Below are 26548 nucleotides of genomic sequence, written 5' to 3'. Positions count from 1 at the left end.
TTTCTGATTATAATACTTTCTCAATCATACATGTTCATAAGACCAACAGGTAACTCTGAGCTTAGTTACTTAGTTACTTTCTCTTTGCCTTAAAGGTTGTACCAGCTGTCCAAAGCAGGCAAGCTGTGTGTGCCAGCCATGAATGTAAATGACTCTGTGACAAAGCAGAAGTTTGACAACCTCTACTGCTGCAGAGAGTCTATCTTGGATGGGTAGGTGTTAAATGTACCTTTCAAGCATACAAGTGAATGTTCCCTCGCTTCGACACCTCACTGCTCTTTGTGCATACACTTGAAGTCAGAAGTTTACATACACCTTAGCCAAATACATTTAAACTCAGTTTTTCACAATTCCTGACATTTAATCCTAGTAAAAATCCCCTGTCTTAGGTCAGTTGGGATCACCACTTTATTTTAAGTTGAAATGTCAGAATAATAGTAGAGAGAGTGATTTATTTCAGCTTTTATTTATTTCATCACATTCCCAGTGGGCCAGACGTTTACATACACTCAATTAGTATTTGGTAGCATTGCCTTTAAATTGTTTAACTTGGGTCAAACATTTCGGGTAGCCTTCCACAAGCTTCCCACAATAAGTTGGGTGGATTTTGTCCCATTCCTCCTGACAGAGCTGGTGTAACTGAGTCAGGTTTGTAGGCCTCCTTGCTCGCACACGCTTTTTTAGTTCTGCCCACAAATGTTCTTTGGAAGTATGCTTGGGGTCCTTGTCCATTTGGAAGACCCATTTGCGACCAAGCTTTAACTTCCTGACTGATGTCTTGAGATGTTGCTTCAACATAATTTTCCTTCCAAATGATGCCATCTATTTTGTGAAGTGCACCAGTCCCTCCTTCAGCAAAGCACCCCCACAACATGATGCTACCAACCCCGTGCTTCACGGATGGGATGGTGTTCTTTGGCTTGCAAGCCTCCCCCTTTTTCCTCCAAGCATAACGATGGTCATTATGGCCAAACAGTTATATTTTTGTTTTATCAGACCAGAGGACATTTCTCCAAAAAGTACAATCTATGTCCCCATGTGCAGTTGCAAACCGTAGTCTGGCTTTTTTATGGTGGTTTTGGAGCAGTGGCTTCTTTCTTGCTAAGCAGCCTTTCAGGTTATATCGATATAGGACTCGTTTTACTGTAGATATAGATACTTTTGTACCTGTTTCCTCCAGCATCTTCAAAAGGTCCTTTGCTGTTGTTCTGGGATTGATTTGCACTATTCACACCAAAGTACGTTCATCTATAGGAGACAGAACGCGTTTCATTCCAGAGCGGAATTACGGCTACATGGTCCCATGGTGTTTATACTATACTTGTACAGATGAACGTAGTACCTTCAGCCATTTGGAAATTGCTCCCAAGGATGAACCAGACTTATGGAGGTCAACAATTAATTTATTTTCCCATGATGTCAAGCAAAGAGGCAGTGAGTACCTGTTTCCTCCAGCATCTTCACAATGTCCTTTGCTGTTGTTCTGGGATTGATTGGCCCTTTTCACACCAAAGTACGTTCATCTTTAGGAGACAGAATGCATCATCTTCCTGAGCAGTACGACGGCTGCGCGGTCCCATGGTGTTTATACTTGTATACTATTGTTTGTACAGATGAACGTAGTACCTTCAGGCATTTGGAAATTGCTCCCAAGGATGAACCAGACTTGTGGAGGTCTACAATTGATTTCCCCATGATGTCAGTGAGTTTGAAGGTAGGCCTTGCAATACATCCACAGGTACACCTCCAATTGACTCAAATTATGTCAATTAGCCTATCAGAAGTTTCTAAAGCAATTTTCTGGAATTTTTCAAGCTGTTTAAAGGCACAGTCAACTTACTGTATGTAAACTTCTGACCCACTGGAATTGTGATACAGTGAATTATAAGTGAAATAATCTGTATGTAAACAATTGTTGGAAAAATGCCTTGTGTCACGCACAAAGTAGATGTCCTAACCGACTTGCCAAAACTATAGTTTGTTAACAAGACATTTGTGGAGTGGTTGAAAAATGAGTTTTAATGACCCCAACCTAAGTGTATGTAAACTTCTGACTTCAACTGTATATATAATATTTAACTATGTATCTGATTTTTTTGTGGATCAAATACTGTAAATATATATCTCAAATATAGTACCTGTCAAAAGTTTGAACGCTCTCATTCAAGGGTTTTAATTTTTACTATTTTCTACATTGTAGAATAATAGTGAAGACATCACAATTATGAAATGACACATATGGAATCATGTAGTAACCAAGAAAGTGTTAAACAAATCAAAATATGTTTTCTATTTTAGATTCTTCAAAGTAGCCACCCTTTGCCTTGATGACAAAATTGCACACTTGGCATTCTCTCAACCAGCTTCAACTGGAATGCTTTTCTAACCGTCTTGAAGGACTTCCCACATATTCTGAGCACTTGTTGGCTGCTTTTCCTTCACGCTGCGGTCCAACCCATCCCAAACCATCTCAAGGCAAAGGGTGGCTACTTTGAAGAATCTCAAATATAAAATCTATTTTGATTAACACTTTTTTTGGTTACTACATGATTCCATAAGTGTTATTCAATAGCCTTGATGTCTTCACTATTATTTTGCAATATAGAAAATAGTATAAATTAAGAAAAACCCTGGATTGAGTAGGTGTGTCCAAACTTTTGACTGGTACTGTATGTGTATATATATATATGTGTGTGTGTGAGTTATTTATTTATATATATATATATATACACACACACACACACACACACAATAGGCCAATACATCAGGCTAACAACATGGCGTGTGTGATCCAGTGGCCTGGGAAATTGCTTTTATAGACTGCTACTGCCCACTTCACTCTTTCTGGAGTTTCAACTTAACATAGAAAGGCCAACTTCCTGTATCTTAATGTTTCCCCTGTCTCTATCTCCATGTTTCTGTCTGCAGCCTGAAGAGGACCACAGACGTGATGTTTGGAGGAAAGCAGGTGGTTGTCTGTGGTTATGGCGAGGTAAGGGGGTGTCGTGGAAATTCTACACAGGGACATTCGGAAGTCAATCCAAAATGCATTATTCTTTATTATCAGCGTGCTGGAGAGGTTCCAACTAACTCAATGCAAAGTACACATGTCGTTCAGTTGCTCCCCCCGGGGCAGTTCCGTTAGTTCTGTTATATACAGACAAGTTATATTTGCATGATTTAGCTTATTTATAATTAATTAATCATTAACATTTGCTTCATTCATGTTATCGACCAATACTGGGTCATGCATGTGACATACCAATACCTCATAATGCTTCTTCTCTCTAAGCTGAGACCTTAAAACTGAGATATCCCTTTCTCTAAAAAAGGTTTTGGGCGTACTGCCAAATTGCAGATACTGTTAGTGAGGATTCGTTCAATCAGCCACTTGAATGAACACAGAAATTGGTTATTAGAATAGCACACATTTTTTATTTCCATCACAGGGTTTTCATATTGTATATGTAGTTATGTTTGAAGAGACTGTGTTTGTGCTGGCTACGCTAAACCTGCTATAAAAAATATGTGCACTCTGTATAATGATAATCACCTATACAGTACATACTTGTACATTTATATACTGAAGAGTTCAATGCCATGTCATGCTAAGTTATTGTATATTTAGTCTAAAGTAATCGGCCTCTATAGAGCTTTTAATGTGGACGTCAATGTTTACTGATATGCATGTTCTTTTGTGGGTCCATTGTGGCCTGTTCTGTTGATTGAGGTCAATGTGATGTGATCATATTATGTAATTCTAATGCGATATGCTCTCCCTGCAGGTTGGGAAAGGTTGCACTGCCGCACTGAAAGCCATGGGATCCATCGTCTACGTCACAGAGATTGATCCCATTTGCTCCCTGCAGGCCTGGTGAGGGACAGGAAACTGGAAGCAGAAAGTGTCAAATGTAGAGCACTGCTGACCCAGAGAAATGACACCATGAATTAGAGCACAAAACCCTCTGGACAGAGGAGTCTCTCTGTCCTGCTCTAAGATTAACCTTTGAAACAGAAATTCTCCATCAAAATATAAACCCGAAAACCTGAACTGGTTTTCATCATTAGGATAACATGATAGAAACTAGATGGCAGCGTATTAAATCTTTTAAATAAAACAATAGAGCCTTATTAGTTGAATGGTAGACCAGTACTAAGCAACTCTACTGTAGGCAGAGCACCTGTCTACCCCCATCTGTTCTTACTAACCCGTCTCTCCCCATGTTTGAACAGCATGGATGGCTTCAGGGTGGTCAAGCTTAATGAGGTCATCCGTCAGGTGGACATCATCATCACATGCACTGGTAAACAACATCAAAATACCTTACTTATGTAATCAACTTTCTGTACAGGGGACTGCTTTTATATGGAAATACATTAATCTATGGGCTTCCAGTACATGCCTGTCACGATCAATATATGCATTGACATACATACATGGCCCTCTGTATCATCTAATCAAGAGAATTTGTGCTGCTAAGCTCTATGTAGATGGTAGTTTTAGACTGGTGTTTTTCCTGTGGTCTCCTAGGGAATAAGAACGTGGTGACCAGGGACCAGCTGGACCGTATGAAGAACGGCTCCATCGTGTGCAACATGGGACACTCCAACACTGAGATCGACGTGGTGAGGAACTTTAACACAACACAATTCGTGACTACAGTAGAACGTAAAAATCAACGGAGCCTTTCCAGGGAAAATGAAGTTCATGATTGTTTAAAATGTACTGCATATTAAAACTTTTAGTAGTGTGCTTGAGAGCGCATAGTGTGTTAGTCTGCTGATATGTGTGACCTGCTCCCCAGGCGAGCCTGCGGACCCCAGAGCTGACCTGGGAGAGAGTGCGCTCTCAGGTGGACCATGTCATCTGGCCTGATGGCAAGAGGGTCATCCTGCTGGCCGAGGTGGACACACACACACACACACACACACACACACATACACATACACATATACTCCCACATAGCAAATAAAATGTTTCTCTCCCTCAGGGTCGTCTTCTGAACCTCAGCTGCTCCACAGTTCCTACCTTCGTCCTGTCAATCACTGCCACGACCCAGGTAATACAGACACTCCCCACAGTAGCTAACAAGCAGCTAGAGTAGTGCTGCAGATAGCAGTCTGTGGGTTTACACTGCCTTCAGAAATTATTCATACCCCTAGAATTGATCCACATTTTGTTATTACAGCCTGAATTTAGAAGCTGTTTTTCAGTCTCGGTCCCAGCTTTGATGCACCTGTACTGACCTCGCCTTCTGGATGATAGCGGGGTGAACAGGCAGTGGCTTGGGTGGTTGTTGTCCTTGATGATATTTTTGGCCTTTCTGTGGCATCGGTGGTGTAGGTGTCCTGGAGGGGTAGAGGTAGTTTCCCCCCGTGATGCGTTATGCAGACCTCACTACCCTCTGGAGAGCCTTACGGTTGTGGGCGGAGCAGTTGCCGTACCAGGCGGTGATACAGCCCGACAGGATGCTCACGATTGTGCATCTGTAAAAGTTTGTGTGTGTTTTTGGTGACCAGCCAAATTTATTCAGCCTCCTGAGGTTGAAGAGGCGCTGTTGCGCCTTCTTCACCACTCTGTCTGTGTGGGTGGACCATTTCAGTTTGTCCATAATGTGTACGCAGAGGAACTTAAAACTTTCCTGAAGTCCACGATCATCTCCTTTGTTTTGTTGACGTTGAGTGTGAGGTTATTTTCCTGACACCACATTCCAAGGGCCCTCACTTCCTCCCTGTAGGCCGTCACGTCATGTTGGTAATCAAGCCTAGCACTGTAGTGTCGTCTGCAAACTTGATGATTGAGTTGGAAGCGTGCATGGCCACGCCTTTACCTTCTAAACCACTGTGAAATATATTTTCCATAACCAAAAATATATATTTTTATTTTCAGCTGTTTGAAGCTGGTGTACAAACCGAATGTTATGGTGAGTGAATGAGGACCCAAAAGCGAACTAACTTAAACAGAGCTTCTTTAATAACCAAACATAGGTAGGCTCAGATAGACCGGCAGATTCCGACAGGACAGGACAAGGTTACAGCAAACATGACGATAGTCTGGCTCAGGCATGAAACACAACAAACAAGAATCCGACAAGGACAGGAACAGAAACAGAGAGAGATATAGGGACCTAATCAGAGGGAAAAAGGGAACAGGTGGGAAACGGGGTGAATGGGTAGTTAGAGGAGACAAGGAACAGCTGGGGGAAAGCGGGGGAGAAAAGGTAACCTAACAACGACCAGCAGAGGGAGACAGGGTGAAGGGAAAGGACAGAGACAAGACACAACATGACAGTACATGACAGTACCCCCCACTCACCGAGCGCCTCCTGGCGCACTCGAGGAGGAAACCTGGCGGCAACGGAGGAAATCCTCGATCAGCGCACGGTCCAGCACGTCCCGAGAGGGAACCCAACTCCTCTCCTCAGGACCGTACCCCTCCCAATCTACGAGGTACTGGTGACCACGGCCCCGAGGACGCATGTCCAAAATTCTACGGACCCTGTAGATGGGTGCGCCCTCGACAAGGATGGGGGGGGGGGGGGGGGAGACGAGCGGGGGCGCGAAGGACGGGCTTGATGCAGGAGACATGGAAGACCGGGTGGACGCGACGAAGGTATCGCGGAAGAAGAAGTCGAACTGCGACAGGATTAATGACCCGAGAAATACGGAACGGACCAATGAACCGCGGGGTCAACTTGCGAGAAACCGTCTTAAGGGGAAGGTTCTGAGTGGAGAGCCAAACTCTCTGACCGCGACAATATCTAGGACTCTTAGTTCTACGCTTATTAGCAGCCCTCACAGTCTGCGTCCTATAACGGCAAAGTGCAGACCTGACCCTCTTCCAGGTGCGCTCACAACGTTGGACAAAAGCCTGAGCGGAGGGGACGCTGGACTCGGCGAACTGAGATGAGAACAGCGGAGGCTGGTACCCGAGGCTACTCTGAAAAGGAGATAGCCCGGTCGCAGACGAAGGAAGCGAGTTGTGGGCGTATTCTGCCCAGGGGAGCTGTTCTGACCAAGACGCAGGGTTACGAAAAGAAAGACTGCGTAAGATGCGACCAATAGTCTGATTGGCCCGTTCTGCTTGACCGTTAGACTGGGGGTGAAAGCCGGAAGAGAGACTGACGGAAGCCCCAATCAAACGGCAAAACTCCCTCCAAAATTGAGACGTGAATTGCGGACCTCTGTCCGAAACGACGTCTGACGGAAGGCCATGAATTCTGAAAACATTCTCGATGATGATTTGTGCCGTCTCTTTAGCAGAAGGAAGCTTAGCAAGCGCTGCAGCTCGACGCGTGACTTAGGGACGGGCCAATCAATGACAGCTTGGACCTTAGCGGGATCCATCTTAATGCCTTCAGCGGAAATAACAGAACCGAGAAATGTGACGGAGGAGGCATGAAAAGTGCACTTCTCAGCCTTCACAAAAAGACAATTCTCTAAAAGGCGCTGGAGGACACGTCGAACGTGCTGAACATGAATCTGGAGTGACGGTGAAAAAATCAGGATATCGTCAAGGTAAACGAAAACAAAGATGTTCAGCATGTCTCTCAGGACATCATTGACTAATGCCTGAAAGACAGCTGGAGCGTTAGCGAGGCCGAAAGGAAGAACCCGGTATTCAAAGTGCCCTAACGGAGTGTTAAACGCCGTCTTCCACTCGTCCCCCTCCCTGATGCGCACGAGATGGTAAGCGTTACGAAGGTCCAACTTAGTGAAAAACCTGGCTCCCTGCAGGATCTCGAAGGCTGAAGACATAAGAGGAAGCGGATAACGATTCTTCACTGTTATGTCATTCAGCCCTCGATAATCTATGCAGGGGCGCAGAGACCCGTCCTTCTTCTTGACAAAAAAAAACCCCGCTCCGGCGGGAGAGGAGGAGGGGACTATGGTACCGGCGTCAAGAGCTACAGACAAATAATCTTCGAGAGCCTTACGTTCGGGAGCCGACAGAGAGTATAGTCTACCCCGGGGGGGGGTGGTTCCCGGAAGGAGATCAATACTACAATCATACGACCGGTGTGGAGGAAGAGAGGTGGCCCTGGACCGACTGAACACCGTGCGCAGATCGTGATATTCCTCCGGCACCCCTGTCAAATCACCAGGCTCCTCCTGTGAAGAAGAGACAGAGGAAACAGGAGGGATAGCAGACATTAAACATTTCACATGACAAGAGACGTTCCAGGAGAGGATAGAATTACTAGACCAATTAATGGAAGGATTATGACAAACTAGCCAGGGATGGCCCAAAACAACAGGTGTAAAAGGTGAACGAAAAATTAAAAAAGAAATGGTTTCACTATGATTACCAGAAACAGTGAGGGTTAAAGGTAGCGTCTCACGCTGAATCCTGGGGAGAGGACTACCATCCAGGGCGAACAAGGCCGTGGGCTCCTTTAACTGTCTGAGAGGAATGTCATGTTCCCGAGCCCAGGTCTCGTCCATAAAACAGCCCTCCGCCCCAGAGTCTATTAAGGCACTGCAGGAAGCTGACGAACCGGTCCAGCGTAGATGGACCGACAAGGTAGTGCAGGATCTTGAAGGAGAGACAGGAGTAGTAGCGCTCACCAGTAGCCCTCCGCTTACTGACGAGCTCTGGCCTTTTACTGGACATGAAGTGACAAAATGACCAGCGGAACCGCAATAGAGACAGAGGCGGTTGGTGATTCTCCGTTCCCTCTCCTTAGTCGAGATGCGGATACCTCCCAGCTGCATGGGCTCAGCACCCGAGCCGGCAGAGGAAGATGGTAGTGATGCGGAGAGGGAGGCGACGGAGAGCGCGAGCTCCTTTCCACGAGCTCGGTGACGAAGATCAACCCGTCGCTCAATGCGAATAGCGAGTTCAATCAAGGAATCCACGCTGGAAGGAACCTCCCGGGAGAGAATCTCATCCTTTACCTCTGCGCGGAAACCCTCCAGAAGACGAGCGAGCAAGGCCGGCTCGTTCCAGCCACTGGAGACAGCAAGAGTGCGAAACTCAATAGAGTAGTCTGTTATGGATCGATTGCCTTGACATAGGGAAGACAGGGCCCTGGAAGCCTCCTCCCCAAAAACAGATCGATCAAAAACCCGTATCATCTCCTCCTTAAAGTCTTGATACTGGTTAGTACACTCAGCCCTTGCCTCCCAGATTGCCGTGCCCCACTCACGAGCCCGTCCAATAAGGAGAGATATGACGTAGGCGACACGAGCAGTGCTCCTGGAGTTAGTGTTGGGCTGGAGAGAAAACACAATATCACACTGGGTGAGGAACGAGCGGCATTCAGTGGGCTCCCCAGAGTAACACGGCGGGTTATTGATTCTGGGCTCCGGAGATTCGAAAGCCCTGGAAGTGGCCGGTGGATCGAGGCGGAGATGGTGAACCTGTTCTGTGAGGTTGGAGACTTGGGTGGCCAGGGTCTCAACGGCATGTCGAGCAGCAGACACTTCCTGCTCGTGTCTGCCTAGCATCGCTCCCTGGATCCCGACGGCTGAGTGGAGAGGATCCGAAGTCGCTGGGTCCATTCTTGGTCGGATTCTTCTGTTATGGTGAGTGAATGAGGACCCAAAAGCGAACTAACTTAAACAGAGCTTCTTTAATAACCAAACATAGGTAGGCTCAGATAGACCGGCAGATTCCGACAGGACAGGACAAGGTTACAGCAAACATGACGATAGTCTGGCTCAGGCATGAAACACAACAAACAAGAATCCGACAAGGACAGGAACAGAAACAGAGAGAGATATAGGGACCTAATCAGAGGGAAAAAGGGAACAAGTGGGAAACGGGGTGAATGGGTAGTTAGAGGAGACAAGGAACAGCTGGGGGAAAGCGGGGGAGAAAAGGTAACCTAACAACGACCAGCAGAGGGAGACAGGGTGAAGGGAAAGGACAGAGACAAGACACAACATGACAGTACATGACACCGAAAGTAAAATACTTAAGAACGGGAAGCATATAAATAACGCACATGTAAACCCTTCTTAGACTTGCTTTCAATGAGAATGACAGATCTATAACTCACTTTTCGACGTGAATTTGGTCAGGTATCCCAAAAAGTTACATATTGCAGCTGTATATAGCATCTTCGGGGACTTCTAGGAAGTTTTTAACCCACTCAATCCCAACGTTATTCACCATCATTGTAAAGCCCTAATTATTTTGTGGCTCTGACAAGGTCATTTCTGAAGATAAAAAAAAATAATGTGATTAGGGATTCATTTTAAGGTAAAAAAAACAACAACAACCCTGTCCCTCATTTTAAGGTAAACCCTGTTACGTGCACAGAACTCTCGTTTTAATATGGTGAAACTGTTCCTTTAAAAAGGTATTTCAAAAATAAACATTGAACATGTAATAATGGATCATAGTGTAAAAGCAAGTGAGCTGGTTCTACTCTTTATGGCCATTTTCTGATGTTTATTGGTGGAGCATAACACATCAACCCTGTTACCCCAGGTATCTCCCTTTCCCTTTGCCAAATAGAGAGGCTAGACATGTTTTTGCAATAAAAACAAAAATTGTGATGCTTGCATTTAATTGCCCCTCCCTTTTGCATACAACAAGCTTCCATTCCCCCTGTAACAAGGGGATTCATGGCTGATTTAAGATTAAGTCGTCAACCCTGTTACTTTATTTGACACTTACTGTAGTAATTTTTTCATGTAGCCCTGTACACTCATACCCGTATACAGTTTGAAAATGGCAAATTTGGACACTGATAAGCACTTAAATTGGAATGCAGTGGCTGTACAGTAACATGCTATACATGATGTCAGAGTTCAGGGTCTCTGCTTCAAAACATTGTATGGGTTTTGACTGAGAGCCATTCTGAACTTAAGCACCTTGTGCAACAACAAGTTACCCCCATCCAGGGGCATTATGTGTAACAATTGCTTAACGCTATGTTCAAGATTAAACTCTATTGGACCAGTTGGGTTCGGGTGAATTGAAAACCACACAACTGAATCAACTAGGAAAAGAATGCCGGCTTGTATTTGTAAATCAAAAATACTTACAAAAAAATGTATCACCTTGAGTAAATATTGATATGTGAAATTTGTACAATGGCAGAGTGCGTAATTGGCGGCAAAGAAGTCAGGCGCAGGAGAGCAGAACTGGGTGATAACCGGAGATGTATTAAGCAAAACCAACGGCAACAAGATAAACGGGCACAAAATAACTTGTTGTGCGCTCACGGGGAACGTGCACAAGCACTACAATAAACAATTCGGCGTAAGTCGTGACAGAGTTCCATATGATTGAAATACTTCAATAGTACCATAGACTTAGATATCGGCCATATATCCTGCCTATAATTTGCTAGGGTGCACCCAACTCTATCTTAATCTGAGAATCTCTGATGTCAATGTTCAATAGCAATACAATAAACATGAATCCACAGAAAAACACAAACCAATTCCCAAATACTGACTTGTAAATCACTACGATGGAATCAATGTGAGTGACTGTGCCTATCAATAAACACTGTAAGGTGCTTATAACAATCCCACTGCAATGTCTTGCAAGAACAATCCTATCACACCGTAGTATGGCAGTGCAAATTTAGTGTTCTCCAAGGAAAATAAATCTTTGCATGCAAATCTTCTCATTGATGTCCTGGGTTCGGCGGCTCGCCATCCTTGGTGGAACTGAATCCATACTCAAAAAACCTGACCAAATCCTGGCGTCAATCTTTCCCTCAATCACTTCACAGTACGTTTGTATAGATGAGTGTTAATATCCAGTTCTCTCTTTTTAGTTCAGTTTCATACAACTTGATTTTTAACTTAGTTTTTCTTCCATGGAAAGGCAGTAGCTCTTTTTTTCAGCATGTTGGCGCCGACTGGTGTATAACGTGAGGTTAGGAGAGGGACTAAGAGAATATTGAGTTTTGATTGGCTCAAAATAAACTGCCTGTCATGCAACTTCTGACAGCTGATTTGTAATAGCTGTCAACTTAAATATCAATATCAATATAGTATAATATGATTGGTTACTGGAATCTCACTAGTAACGATAAGTGTTCAACATTAGTTGGAAAGGGCACAAGGTACGTTAGGATGTCGGTGTGTGGTCAGGAGAGGGGCTCGACCCTCATCTGGAAGTTATAGCTTTTTTCTGCAATCTAAAGCCATAATCATATATAAATATATATATATAAAAACTTTTTATTTTCTGTATATCTAAGCATACCTCTTGAGCTGTCTGTATCCTCCTGCCTAATGGTAATTTGTTTAAATAAACAATATACGCTTCTCTGCATCTCTGGTAAATGATGGGTAAAAGATTGAAAGTTATGTGAGTCTTCAGTACATGTAGTAATTGCTTACTTTTCTAAACTCTACCAACCTTGCCAGCAGGCATGCCAGCTAAGATAGTTAGACAAGCTAGTTACTCTAACTTGATTGATAACTAGCTACATTTCAGGCTATCTGGGCTAAAGCCAACTTCATAAAATTGCTAGGTGACTAGTAGTATTACAGAGAAACGACTACAAAAACATTTAATAAAATAACGTGTTTTTTTATGACGTTGAACATGTTTCTTTATGACACGGTTTAAATAACATGAAGTCAAAAGTAGTTACACAAATCAAAAGGCACCTAATTGTTGTAACGACCCATCTATTCTTGAGTTTGTGTGTATACTAATGATTGTGTATTGTGCTTCATTTCTCCAACAGGCTCTGGCTCTTATTGAGCTGTACAATGCTCCAGAGGGCCGCTACAAACAGGATGTCTACTTGCTTCCCAAGAAGATGGGTGAGTAATGGACATCCCTTATACCCTGCCATGTTGGGCGCGTTACAAGGAAATACAGATAAATAATGTCTGTAGTGGTAGTTATAATTATGTTATGGTCTAGCTAGCTACACAACACAATTCCTGCTTTAGCTGTTTTATCCCTGTCTCTGTGGACATAATACTGTTTCACAAATGCCTGTTTTGGACAAGCTATGCAAACCACTTTCACTAGTCTCTGAGGCCCTACTTATGCCATCTGGTGATGGGAATGAGACATTACAAATCAATTCTGTAACTTTTATTTGGTATTCAAGCATACAGACACAAATATTTGTTGAATACAATTATAAAAACATTGCTTATTACTTCTATAATTGTATGTGTGTTGTAATTGTCTCAGATGAGTATGTTGCCAGCCTGCACCTGCCCACCTTTGATGCCCACCTAACAGAGCTCTCAGATGAGCAGGCCAAGTACCTGGGCCTCAACAAGAATGGCCCATTCAAACCCAACTACTACAGGTACACATTTCCCTGCTAGCATCCCTTTAAATGTCACCAAAATATCAGATTTATGTCAGATTTATCTTCATGTTTGCATTTCATCCCCACAGCCACAACACAACAACATCATCCCCCACAGCCACAACAAATGTTCTTATTGGTACAATCAAGTTAAGTGAAGGTTTTTATAACTTCAGTACATACATTTGACTAATATTTTCATTTGTGGTATTCATAGGTATTAGCTTGCATGAACGGACCACAACTCTGCACTCCTTGACTTGGACAAGGCCTGGATAAGATAATGAAATATATATATATATATATTAAGCTCCTATTCCTTCATCTTCTACAGTAGGTGTTACCCTGTTTCACTTGCTGTTTTGTGTGTTTAGTATCACCATTAGTTCTGTAAATACACACTCTAACAAACCAACATACAGGACCCCACTGGCCATCAATGACCAATTGAAAGTACAGCACCTAAACTCAGCTGTCTGCTTGAGATATTTATATACACGTCTGATTTCATTCCCACTCTCCAGTAGAATAGACATTTTTCTGATGTTTTATTTGTAGTTTGATAGATCTTTATTTTTGTGCCAATTGATTGTGTAGGGAAGGGGATTGTTGTAATTGAGATTTATATTTTCTGTCTGCATTGATGTCGCTCTTCTCAAATAATTACATTCCAGCCAAGGGAACGGAGAAATGGCCTCCACACTAGAAAGACTCAACCTCAATGTCCCATTTAAAGGCATTGTCACATTTCCTGCTGGACCATGTGTATACCCATATAGATGTTTACTACCAGCTTGTCATTTTACTGATCTCTATCTCTCTTCCTCTGAAACAGAACTGAGGTTTTATTGAAAATATGAGTACCTGTACTGACTGTACTGTATTGGGGCGGCAGGTGGTTAAAGCGTTGGGCCAGTAACCGAACGGTTGATAGATCGAATCCCCGAGCTGACACGGTAAAAATCTGTCGTTCTGCCCCTGAACAAGGCAGTTAACCCACTGTTCCTAGGCCGAATGAACTTGTTCTTAACTGTCTTGCCTAGTTAAATAAAGGTTCATTAAAAATGTTTTTTTTTTTAAATAGACTAAAGGGCAGACATACAGTATATGATTTTCTTTGAATAGTACGTGTGCATGTACAGTACAGAAATGCAATTATCTTCACTAAAAACATTTATAAGTGTAAGATACAGAAAGGTATGTGCAACCAGAAGAGTGACTATCCAATCTGGCACTGGTTTTGATTGAGTCTCACATGGTAATATGGTAATAACACTGGAATGTTTTGCATTGTAGGAGTCTTATCAGACTTACAAGGACAATAGTGCATTGCTATTTCTCCATTCCTGGTCTAAACAATGTGGAATTAAGTTTATTGAAGTGATTTTTTTTTAATACAGTAGTTGGCTGATTTTAGTATTGTTAATACTAGTAGTAACTAGTGTCCCTGTTTGTGTGACGTGAATCTGTTTTTCACTTAACGTTCCTGATCACCATGTTGTCCTTCTGTCTGTTCTCTGCATCCATACTTGCCTGTTTTCATGTCACCATCACATTGAAAGGTCTACTCCATAAGGAGAGTTGTTATTCAGTTGAGTAATGTTGTTTTTTAGTTCCACCTGCCGATGAATATTACACAGGGTAAATAATCTGTATGTATTACCGGTGCATTTAAAATGACATGCACTGTCACTCTGGTCTGGTAACATGGGACACTGAGTCGGTTGAATACAGACCACATCTGTGTGTACAATTTTCAGTGTTTTCTGTCCTTCCATTTTAGCTGTGTGAAACAACAGATACTGTTTTATTTGTATATATATTAGCTGATGCAACTGTGAGATAAAGTGCTTTCTTCTTTGCACTACTTAAAGCTGTTGAGCATTACAACCAAGGACATATGCGTGAGAAGGACATTGTTGGAGGGGTATTGGCGTCGTAACTTTGGTTACTGGTCAAGTGACAGTGCCTTGTGACCCATCTGCTACTGCACATATTCATCAGTTGTAGGATTATGTCTGTCCACTCTATTCCTCTTTGAAAGCTGTCCAACAGTGTTCTGATTTTGCAGTATTCTGCAGCATCACTGTAGTGGTCTCATATAAATATTTGTACTTATTGGGGGTACCCAAACTGCTTAATGTGTCAGCATTTAGTTACTTCAATTGTAAGAGAACATAGTAGTTTGAATTTACTTGTTTTTGAAGTTACAGTGAATCTTTATTTCTTCCCTTGGATATTGTCTGTATAGCACTACCAAAAGCATGCCATGAAGTAAAACCAGAATGCCTTTACATGCACTGTGTTGTTTACAAGGCCTCTGAATTCAAATTCTGTTTTAGTTAATTGAATCTCCCATACTTTAGATTTGTTTATACTGTCAGAACCATAACGACTAGCAGGATGTCGTAATAACTGACAAATATAGTCAGTTTATGAAACCCTGTCTAGCAGTTAAGTGTTATCTGACCAGCTCACAAGTCCCGGGTCATTTGGATGTTGTATGCAACAGTGTTCTGCAATTTGGGCTAATTGAGTGACTGTCGGTGACTGACATAACAACAGAAACTGATGCACACTACCAAATTTCAAAATTGCACCTTGTGTATTCTACTATTCCAACTATCAAAAATGAGTTGAGATTTTAGATTTTAGAGTTGAGATTTTTTTCCTAAAATGTTTTTATTTATTTTTTGGGTGAAATTGATCTGCAGGCCTACAAAAGGGGGGCCGTGGGGCGCCAGAGCACATCACTGATGTAAAGCAAGGAGCACTGTGATGTACATGATGCGAGAATCGCTTATGTATCTCTGGTTGTGACAAAACTACCTTTTTTATTTGAGCTTTGCAAATTAAATTATATTGTTAAATTATACAGTACTATGTATTATTTTTCTGTGTATTATCTGAGTGGTTGATGTATAATCTGGCTGAGTCAACTCAAGTTGTTTTACTTTAATCTGACTGCTCTCTGATGCTGCTATTTATTTTTCTGCTTTCTGTTGGTTGATGTGTACCGATCCCTTTAATAAACTTTTCGGTGTTTGAATTAAAAACTGCTAGTGCACCATTGTTTAACAAGTGATTATTTACCTAATGTGATCAAGGTCCAATTCTGGAACTAACTGTATGAGGGTTTTTCACTTAAGCAACTATTTTTTTATACAAATTCACAGTATAGACATTTTGTGTTATGGTGAGTGAATGAGGACCCAAAAGCGAACTAACTTAAACAGAGCTTCTTTAATAACCAAACATAGGTAGGCTCAGATAGACCGGCAGATTCCGACAGGACAGGACAAGGTTACAGCAAACATGACGATAGTCTGGCTCAGGCATGAAACACAACAAACAAGAATCCGACAAGGACAGGAACAGAAACAGAGAGAGATATAGGGACCTAATCAGAGGGAAAAAGGGAACAGGTGGGAAACGGGGTGAATGGGTAGTTAGAGGAGACAAGGAACAGCTGGGGGAAAGCGGGGGAGAAAAGGTAACCTAACAACGACCAGCAGAGGGAGACAGGGTGAAGGGAAAGGACAGAAACAAGACACAACATGACAGTACATGACAGTACCCCCCCACTCACCGAGCGCCTCCTGGCGCACTCGAGGAGGAAACCTGGCGGCAACGGAGGAAATCCTCGATCAGCGCACGGTCCAGCACGTCCCGAGAGGGAACCCAACTCCTCTCCTCAGGACCGTACCCCTCCCAATCTACGAGGTACTGGTGACCACGGCCCCGAGGACGCATGTCCAAAATTCTACGGACCCTGTAGATGGGTGCGCCCTCGACAAGGATGGGGGGGGGGGGGGGGAAGACGAGCGGGGGCGCGAAGGACGGGCTTGATGCAGGAGACATGGAAGACCGGGTGGACGCGACGAAGGTATCGCGGAAGAAGAAGTCGAACTGCGACAGGATTAATGACCCGAGAAATACGGAACGGACCAATGAACCGCGGGGTCAACTTGCGAGAAGCCGTCTTAAGGGGAAGGTTCTGAGTGGAGAGCCAAACTCTCTGACCGCAACAATATCTAGGACTCTTAGTTCTACGCTTATTAGCAGCCCTCACAGTCTGCGTCCTATAACGGCAAAGTGCAGACCTGACCCTCTTCCAGGTGCGCTCGCAACGTTGGACAAAAGCCTGAGCGGAGGGGACGCTGGACTCGGCGAACTGAGATGAGAACAGCGGAGGCTGGTACCCGAGGCTACTCTGAAAAGGAGATAGCCCGGTCGCAGACGAAGGAAGCGAGTTGTGGGCGTATTCTGCCCAGGGGAGCTGTTCTGACCAAGACGCAGGGTTACGAAAAGAAAGACTGCGTAAGATGCGACCAATAGTCTGATTGGCCCGTTCTGCTTGACCGTTAGACTGGGGGTGAAAGCCGGAAGAGAGACTGACGGAAGCCCCAATCAAACGGCAAAACTCCCTCCAAAATTGAGACGTGAATTGCGGACCTCTGTCCGAAACGACGTCTGACGGAAGGCCATGAATTCTGAAAACATTCTCGATGATGATTTGTGCCGTCTCTTTAGCAGAAGGAAGCTTAGCAAGGGGAATGAAATGAGCCGCCTTAGAGAACCTATCGACAACCGTAAGAATAACAGTCTTCCCCGCTGACGAAGGCAGTCCGGTGACAAAATCTAAGGCGATGTGAGACCACGGTCGAGAGGGAATAGGAAGCGGCCTGAGACGGCCGGCAGGAGGAGAGTTACCGGACTTAGTCTGCGCGCAGACCGAACAAGCAGCCACGAAACGACGCGTGTCATGCTCCCGGGTGGGCCACCAAAAACGCTGGCGAATGGAAGCAAGCGTACCCCGAACGCCAGGGTGGCCGGCTAACTTGGCAGAGTGAGCCCACTGAAGAACGGCCAGACGAGTAGGAACGGGAACGAAAAGAAGGTTCCTAGGACAAGCGCGCGGCGACGGAGTGTGAGTGAGCGCTTGTTTTACCTGCCTCTCAATTCCCCAGACAGTCAACCCGACAACACGCCCCTCAGGGAGAATCCCCTCGGGGTCAGTGGAGGCTACTGAAGAACTGAAGAGACGAGACAAAGCATCAGGCTTGGTGTTCTTAGAGCCCGGACGATAAGAAATCACGAACTCGAAACGAGCGAAAAACAGCGCCCAACGCGCCTGACGCGCATTAAGTCGTTTGGCAGAACGGATGTACTCAAGGTTCCTATGGTCAGTCCAAACGACAAAAGGAACGGTCGCCCCCTCCAACCACTGTCGCCATTCGCCTAGGGATAACCGGATGGCGAGCAGTTCGCGGTTACCCACATCATAGTTACGTTCCGACGGCGACAGGCGATGAGAAAAATACGCGCATGGGTGGACCTTGTCGTCAGAGAGGGAGCGCTGAGAAAGGATGGCTCCCACGCCCACCTCTGACGCGTCAACCTCGACAACGAACTGTCTAGAGACGTCAGGTGTAACAAGGATAGGAGCGGATGTAAAACGATTCTTGAGGAGATCAAAAGCTCCCTGGGCGGAAACGGACCACTTAAAGCACGTCTTGACAGAAGTAAGGGCTGTGAGAGGAGCTGCCACCTGACCGAAATTACGGATGAAACGACGATAGAAGTTCGCGAAGCCGAGAAAGCGCTGCAGCTCGACGCGTGACTTAGGGACGGGCCAATCAATGACAGCTTGGACCTTAGCGGGATCCATCTTAATGCCTTCAGCGGAAATAACAGAACCGAGAAATGTGACGGAGGAGGCATGAAAAGTGCACTTCTCAGCCTTCACAAAAAGACAATTCTCTAAAAGGCGCTGGAGGACACGTCGAACGTGCTGAACATGAATCTGGAGTGACGGTGAAAAAATCAGGATATCGTCAAGGTAAACGAAAACAAAGATGTTCAGCATGTCTCTCAGGACATCATTGACTAATGCCTGAAAGACAGCTGGAGCGTTAGCGAGGCCGAAAGGAAGAACCCGGTATTCAAAGTGCCCTAACGGAGTGTTAAACGCCGTCTTCCACTCGTCCCCCTCCCTGATGCGCACGAGATGGTAAGCGTTACGAAGGTCCAACTTAGTGAAAAACCTGGCTCCCTGCAGGATCTCGAAGGCTGAAGACATAAGAGGAAGCGGATAACGATTCTTCACTGTTATGTCATTCAGCCCTCGATAATCTATGCAGGGGCGCAGAGACCCGTCCTTCTTCTTGACAAAAAAAAACCCCGCTCCGGCGGGAGAGGAGGAGGGGACTATGGTACCGGCGTCAAGAGCTACAGACAAATAATCTTCGAGAGCCTTACGTTCGGGAGCCGACAGAGAGTATAGTCTACCCCGGGGGGGGGGTGGTTCCCGGAAGGAGATCAATACTACAATCATACGACCGGTGTGGAGGAAGAGAGGTGGCCCTGGACCGACTGAACACCGTGCGCAGATCGTGATATTCCTCCGGCACCCCTGTCAAATCACCAGGCTCCTCCTGTGAAGAAGAGACAGAGGAAACAGGAGGGATAGCAGACATTAAACATTTCACATGACAAGAGACGTTCCAGGAGAGGATAGAATTACTAGACCAATTAATGGAAGGATTATGACAAACTAGCCAGGGATGGCCCAAAACAACAGGTGTAAAAGGTGAACGAAAAATTAAAAAAGAAATGGTTTCACTATGATTACCAGAAACAGTGAGGGTTAAAGGTAGCGTCTCACGCTGAATCCTGGGGAGAGGACTACCATCCAGGGCGAACAAGGCCGTGGGCTCCTTTAACTGTCTGAGAGGAATGTCATGTTCCCGAGCCCAGGTCTCGTCCATAAAACAGCCCTCCGCCCCAGAGTCTATTAAGGCACTGCAGGAAGCTGACGAACCGGTCCAGCGTAGATGGACCGACAAGGTAGTGCAGGATCTTGAAGGAGAGACAGGAGTAGTAGCGCTCACCAGTAGCCCTCCGCTTACTGACGAGCTCTGGCCTTTTACTGGACATGAAGTGACAAAATGACCAGCGGAACCGCAATAGAGACAGAGGCGGTTGGTGATTCTCCGTTCCCTCTCCTTAGTCGAGATGCGGATACCTCCCAGCTGCATGGGCTCAGCACCCGAGCCGGCAGAGGAAGATGGTAGTGATGCGGAGAGGGAGGCGACGGAGAGCGCGAGCTCCTTTCCACGAGCTCGGTGACGAAGATCAACCCGTCGCTCAATGCGAATAGCGAGTTCAATCAAGGAATCCACGCTGGAAGGAACCTCCCGGGAGAGAATCTCATCCTTTACCTCTGCGCGGAAACCCTCCAGAAGACGAGCGAGCAAGGCCGGCTCGTTCCAGCCACTGGAGACAGCAAGAGTGCGAAACTCAATAGAGTAGTCTGTTATGGATCGATTGCCTTGACATAGGGAAGACAGGGCCCTGGAAGCCTCCTCCCCAAAAACAGATCGATCAAAAACCCGTATCATCTCCTCCTTAAAGTCCTGATACTGGTTAGTACACTCAGCCCTTGCCTCCCAGATTGCCGTGCCCCACTCACGAGCCCATCCAATAAAGAGAGATATGACGTAGGCGACACGAGCAGTGCTCCTGGAGTAAGTGTTGGGCTGGAGAGAAAACACAATATCACACTGGGTGAGGAACGAGCGGCATTCAGTGGGCTCCCCAGAGTAACACGGCGGGTTATTGATTCTGGGCTCCGGAGATTCGAAAGCCCTGGAAGTGGCCGGTGGATCGAGGCGGAGATGGTGAACCTGTTCTGTGAGGTTGGAGACTTGGGTGGCCAGGGTCTCAACGGCATGTCGAGCAGCAGACACTTCCTGCTCGTGTCTGCCTAGCATCGCTCCCTGGATCCCGACGGCTGAGTGGAGAGGATCCGAAGTCGCTGGGTCCATTCTTGGTCGGATTCTTCTGTTATGGTGAGTGAATGAGGACCCAAAAGCGAACTAACTTAAACAGAGCTTCTTTAATAACCAAACATAGGTAGGCTCAGATAGACCGGCAGATTCCGACAGGACAGGACAAGGTTACAGCAAACATGACGATAGTCTGGCTCAGGCATGAAACACAACAAACAAGAATCCGACAAGGACAGGAACAGAAACAGAGAGAGATATAGGGACCTAATCAGAGGGAAAAAGGGAACAGGTGGGAAACGGGGTGAATGGGTAGTTAGAGGAGACAAGGAACAGCTGGGGGAAAGCGGGGGAGAAAAGGTAACCTAACAACGACCAGCAGAGGGAGACAGGGTGAAGGGAAAGGACAGAAACAAGACACAACATGACAGTACATGACATTTTGAAAAACAACTAAGTAAATAGAATGAATAAACGATTTATTCATGTGAACAGTGCTGTAAATGACAAAATATAGATTCAAGTATAAACAATATTTTATTTGGCTGATTACATTTTTTTAAGACTGGGCCAAGAATGACTGTATTTTAGTCCAGGCGCTAGGATGTCTACAGCTGCCATAGGTGACACAGGCTACACTGCCCTCCAAACAGCGGAGGAAACTTCCTTTCATGGGTGATTTCATGATCACCTGAAATAAGTATTTTAAGTATTCACCTCCAAATCCATTATATTCTGTTGGCTCACATGGTTTCTCCTCCAGTGTCAATCTTCCAAGTGCATACGAGGCTGAAAAGTTTCCTCAACTGTAAACCGACAAAATAGCACCACAGTTGTGACTCACTAAATAGCATGTCTGACTAACAAACTGTATTCATAGAGCGTCTTCTGATCGTACAACGACTGCAGGGATGTTGTTGATGGCAGACGGGCTCTAGAAATACAGCAACTTTTCAGCAGACCATTTGGGAGACATTAAAGCACGGCTCCTTGTCCTCCATGAAGGCATCAATATTCAGTTGGTTTGCAGAGAATGCTGCAACGTATCCAGAGTAGGGCATGTCTCCCAGGTCAGAGTCAATCTGTCCAGGTTCTCTTCACAAACAGGTCATTTCTTCAAGGCTCATAGGAGAGCTTTGCTCTTTGGCGCTTTGGTGAACAACCCAAAGCTGCTGTGCCAAGCAGAAGTGCTTCTTCACATCCTCACCATTCACTGGAATTGTAGGGTCAATTGCAAAGATGCCATACACATGTGTCAATAATGTGTAGAAAGAGGGCATTTGGAACAGTTCCAAGTTACATTATGGTCCAGTAGTTCACCGTTTTGTGCTCCTCCACTCTGCAGTGCTCCCCAGTCACCAGGTCTCACAGGGTTTCTCCCAGTGGTCTAAGGCACTGCATCTCAGTGCAAGACGTGTCCCTGCTTCGAATTCAGCCTGCATCACATCCGGCCGTGATTGGGAGTCCCATATGGCGGCGCACAATTGGCCCAGCGTCGTCCGGTGTAGGCTGTCATGGTAAATAAGAATTTGTTCTTAATTAACTGACTTGCCTAGTTAAATTTAAAGAATAAACATTGGGTAGTCATTTTACTTGAAATGCACAATGTCCTCTACTCTGACAATTAATCCACAGATAAAAGGGTAAACCGAGTTAGTTTCTAGTAACCTCACCTCTTTCAGTCTTCTTTCTTTGGACTTTATATGTCGGCAACCAACTTTAAGGTGCATTACCACCACCAACTGGACTGGAGTATGGACCTCAGTTCATTGTTCAATCACCCATGTAGGTATCTGCTCCTAAAAACCAATGAAGAGATGGGAGAGGTGGGACTTGCAGCACGTCAAGCGTCACAAATAGAACCAAGTTCTATTTTAGCGCCTGGCTATGCAGACACGCGCGAGCAGTGTGTATGCAATGATTGAATAATATGTACGTGTACATTTATTTTGCAACGTTCGCGCACGTAAAGCGAGCGGTGTGGTCAGCATGTTCGACTGACAGCTGTCATGATAGTTCCTGTAACCTCTATCTCCAGCACTCAGGATTTTCTCAGGACAGTGGGGCCACCAGCCACACTCATCATGTCATCAAGTATGGAGCGCACAATCCTGACCCCAGAAGAAGATATGTAGCTGCTTCGTATGATTGGAAGCATCTGTGAAGTGCAGAGTACCAGCAAGTTCCTAAAGCAAAGATATCACCACCCAAATCATCAGGTCGACAAGTGCCTTGCTGGCGGATCCCTCTCCCTCAGGGGAGTCTCTATCTGCAGGGTTGGCTCTAACGCTGGGAATAAGACTGGTGACAATTTCCACCACCACCCAAGATTCACTCTGTAGACAGGAAGCTGTGAGGCAGGTCAAGTCACTGCTGATGTGATGTCCTCAATTACCTTTTGGAGTAATGCCGCGTTCACATGCTAGTTGGAACTAGGAAACTCTGAAATGTACAACTTGCTGATTTCGTTGAACGTGGCACGTGTGTAACAACAACCAGTTTGCAAGTTGGAAATGTCAGAGTTTCCTTGTTCCGACTAGTACTTGAACGCGGCATAAGCTTCTGGACGCAAACCGGGTGGGTCCCTTTGAGCCACGGTCTACACTTCAATTGCAGCTTTTATGCTACAGGAAGACAGAAAATAAAGGCCACAAGTTGAGAGATCATGAACACTACAGGAAATAATGGAATTGATAGCTAATAAACACCTGCATCAAGGGGAGTGACAGACTCTCACAGGTTAGGACTGGAAAGGGAGAGACACAGTGAACCTCCAAAGCCATTCGACTGGGAGCCCCCCAGTGAGTAGGCCTAAAGAGAGATTGAGAGAGGATGAGTTTTAGTAAGGTAGGATTTCTTGCATTTACTGCTAAGGTTATCAACTAGCTGTTAGCCAGCCTGCCAGCTTAGTGGTGTCATTAGCACAGTCAGTGTAGTCAGCTCAGCTATCCCCATTGAGACCGTGTCTATGCCATGTTTAGCAAAACTAAACATGGCGGTGTTCGCCTTAGCAATCTCACTGGAATAAAGACCTCCTCCATTCCTGCCATTATTGAAAGAGATTGTGATATTTCACATCTCAAAATAGGGTTACTTAATGTTAGATCCCTCACTTCCAAGGCAGTTATAGTCAATTAACGAATCACTCATCATAATCTTGATGTGATTGGCCTGACTGAAACATGGCTTGAGCCTGATGAATTTACTGTGCTAAATGAGGCCTCTCCTCCTGGTTACATTAGTGACCATATCCCCTGCACATCCTACAAAGGCGGATGTGTTGCTAACATTTACGATAGCAAATTTCAATTTTCACAAAAAATAACGACTGTGTTTTCATATTTTGAGCTTCTAGTTATGACATCCATGCAGCCTACTCAATCACTTTTTATAGCTACTGTTTACAGGCCTCCTGGGCCGTATACAGCGTTCATCACTGAGTTCCCTGAATTCCTATCGGATCTTGTAGTCATGGCAGATAATATTCAAATTTTTGGTGACTTTAATATTCACATGGAAAAGTCCACAGACACACTCCAAAAGGCTTTTGGATCCATCATCGACTCAGTGGGAGCAGCAGGTAGCCTCGTGGTTAGATTGTTGGACTTGTAACCAAAAGGTTGCAAGATCGAATCCCCGAGCTGACATGGTAAAAATCTGTTGTTCTGCCCCTGAACAAAGCAGTTAACCCACTGTCCCTAGGCCATCATTGAAAAAATAATTTGTTCTTAACTGACTTGCCTAGTTAAATAAAGGTAAAAATAAGAAACTAGCTCCCTGGTATACAGAAAATACCTGAGCCCTGAAGCAAGCTTCCAGAGAATTGGAACGGAAATGGTGCTACACCAAACCGGATATCTTCCGACTAGCTTGGAAAGGCAGGAAGAGCCCTTGCTGATCCATCATCTTATTTTTCCAACTTAATTAAGGAAAATAAGAACAATACAAAATGTATTTTTGATACTGTTGCAAAGTTAACTAAAAAGCAGCATTCCCCGAGAGAGGATGGCTTTCACTTCAACAGTGATAAATTCATTAACTTCTTTGACGAAAAGATCATGATCATTAGAAAGCAAATTACGGACTCCTCTTTAAATCTGCGTATTTCTCCAAAGCTCAGTTGTCCTGTGTCTCCTATGTTTAACATAATAAATGTGTACCAAACTCACTAAAAGTGGCAGTAATAAAGCCTCTCTTGAAAAAGCCAAACCTTGACCCAGAATATATAAAAAAAACTATCGGCCTATATCGAATCTCCCATTCCTCTCAAAGAATGTTGAAAAGCTGTTGCGCAGCAACTCACTGCCTTCCTGAATACAAACAATGTATACGAAACGCTTCAGTCTTGTTTTAGACCAATCATAGCACTGAGACTGCACTTGTGAAGGTGGTAAATTACCTTTTAATGGAGTCAGACCGAGGCTCTGCATCTGTCCTTGTGCTCCTAGACCTTAATGCTGCTTTTGATACCATCGATCACCACATTCTTTTGGAGAGATTGGAAACCAAAATTGGTCTACACGGACAAGTTATGGCCTGGTTTAGATCTTATCTGTCAGAAAGATATCAGTTTGTCTCTGTTGATGGTTTGTCCTCTGACAAATCAACTGTACATTTCGGTGTTCCTCAAGGCTCCATTTTAGGACCACTATTGTTTTCACTATATATTTAGTGAACAACAGCCGCTGCAAACGCGGGCTAGGAAACAACAGACAGAGTATCCCGTCTACCACACAACGACGTTACTACAACGTATTCAATTGACCACCAGAGACATTCTTCAAAGGACTAAGGACTCGGTTTGGCAACACGGCCTTCCATCTACCACCAATCTACCGAAGCGCAGCTCAGAGTAAATATTTATTGCATTTTCCTTTTCCAAATGGGCGGTAATTTAGAATGCATAAGATACTATATTTATGATAGCACAGCTTCTCCCTTTTGTTCCTCAGTCTTCCCGCTCTTTCACTGAAACCCAGACCCTTTTCTTTTGTGTAACCAGCTGTCATATCTGTTCCGCCCGCTAGGGACGTTTTCCTTTATGATGTAATTTGTAATCAAGGTATAATTCATTCTGTGTATATGTAATTCTGTGTGATTAGTTAGGTATTTAGTAAATAAATAATTAAACCCAATTTTGTATTGCTGATTCAACTTGTTAGCCAGGGTTCGTGAAGATAACCAAGAATTTACAACTTTCAGATGAGACTGAATTAAGGTGACGATTAATATTGACTGCTATTGATGTAAAATATGACTAGGTCTTTAAGAGTTTATTCGGAAGATAACAGCTCTATAAATATTATTTTGTGGTGCCCCGACTATCTAGTTAATTACATTTACATGATTAGCTCAATCAGGTAATATTAAGGATTTTATAGAATTGCATGTCATATCACTTAATCCGGCATAGCCAAAGACACAACAGGTCTCATGAGTCTTCAAGTACCAGTACCCCAAGGGGACAGGCCCAGTGAACCAAGGGGTCCTAGTCAGTGAAAAATGTTA

The 26548-nt window shown here is 44.6% G+C and overlaps 1 protein-coding gene across 4 annotated transcripts in view; it reads left to right on the top strand.

The window, feature by feature from the left end:
• Positions 1–16306, top strand: part of LOC110494352 (S-adenosylhomocysteine hydrolase-like protein 1) — a 62085-nt gene extending 45779 nt beyond the window's left edge. For 2 of the 4 annotated variants that reach the window (XM_021569325.3, XM_090205740.1), the window contains 10 exons: positions 96–212; positions 2929–2992; positions 3786–3874; positions 4234–4304; positions 4532–4626; positions 4806–4904; positions 4992–5060; positions 12666–12744; positions 13127–13247; positions 13468–16306. In XM_021569325.3, coding sequence (XP_021425000.3) covers positions 96–212; positions 2929–2992; positions 3786–3874; positions 4234–4304; positions 4532–4626; positions 4806–4904; positions 4992–5060; positions 12666–12744; positions 13127–13247; positions 13468–13474 — 811 coding nt within the window. In that variant the 3' untranslated portion in view covers positions 13475–16306. Of the gene's footprint in view, positions 1–95; positions 213–2928; positions 2993–3785; positions 3875–4233; positions 4305–4531; positions 4627–4805; positions 4905–4991; positions 5061–12665; positions 12745–13126; positions 13366–13467 lie in introns of those variants that run through there. The other 2 variants (XM_090205738.1, XM_090205739.1) reach the window with 1 other exon arrangement.
• The last annotated feature ends 10242 nt before the right edge of the window (positions 16307–26548 follow it).

Source organism: Oncorhynchus mykiss, chromosome 17 (assembly GCF_057628025.1).
Source record: "Oncorhynchus mykiss isolate SJ-2025 chromosome 17, ASM5762802v1, whole genome shotgun sequence".
NCBI lineage: Eukaryota > Metazoa > Chordata > Actinopteri > Salmoniformes > Salmonidae > Oncorhynchus > Oncorhynchus mykiss.
Note: the sequence above shows the minus strand (reverse complement) of the source record. Positions and strands in the feature narration are given on the sequence as shown.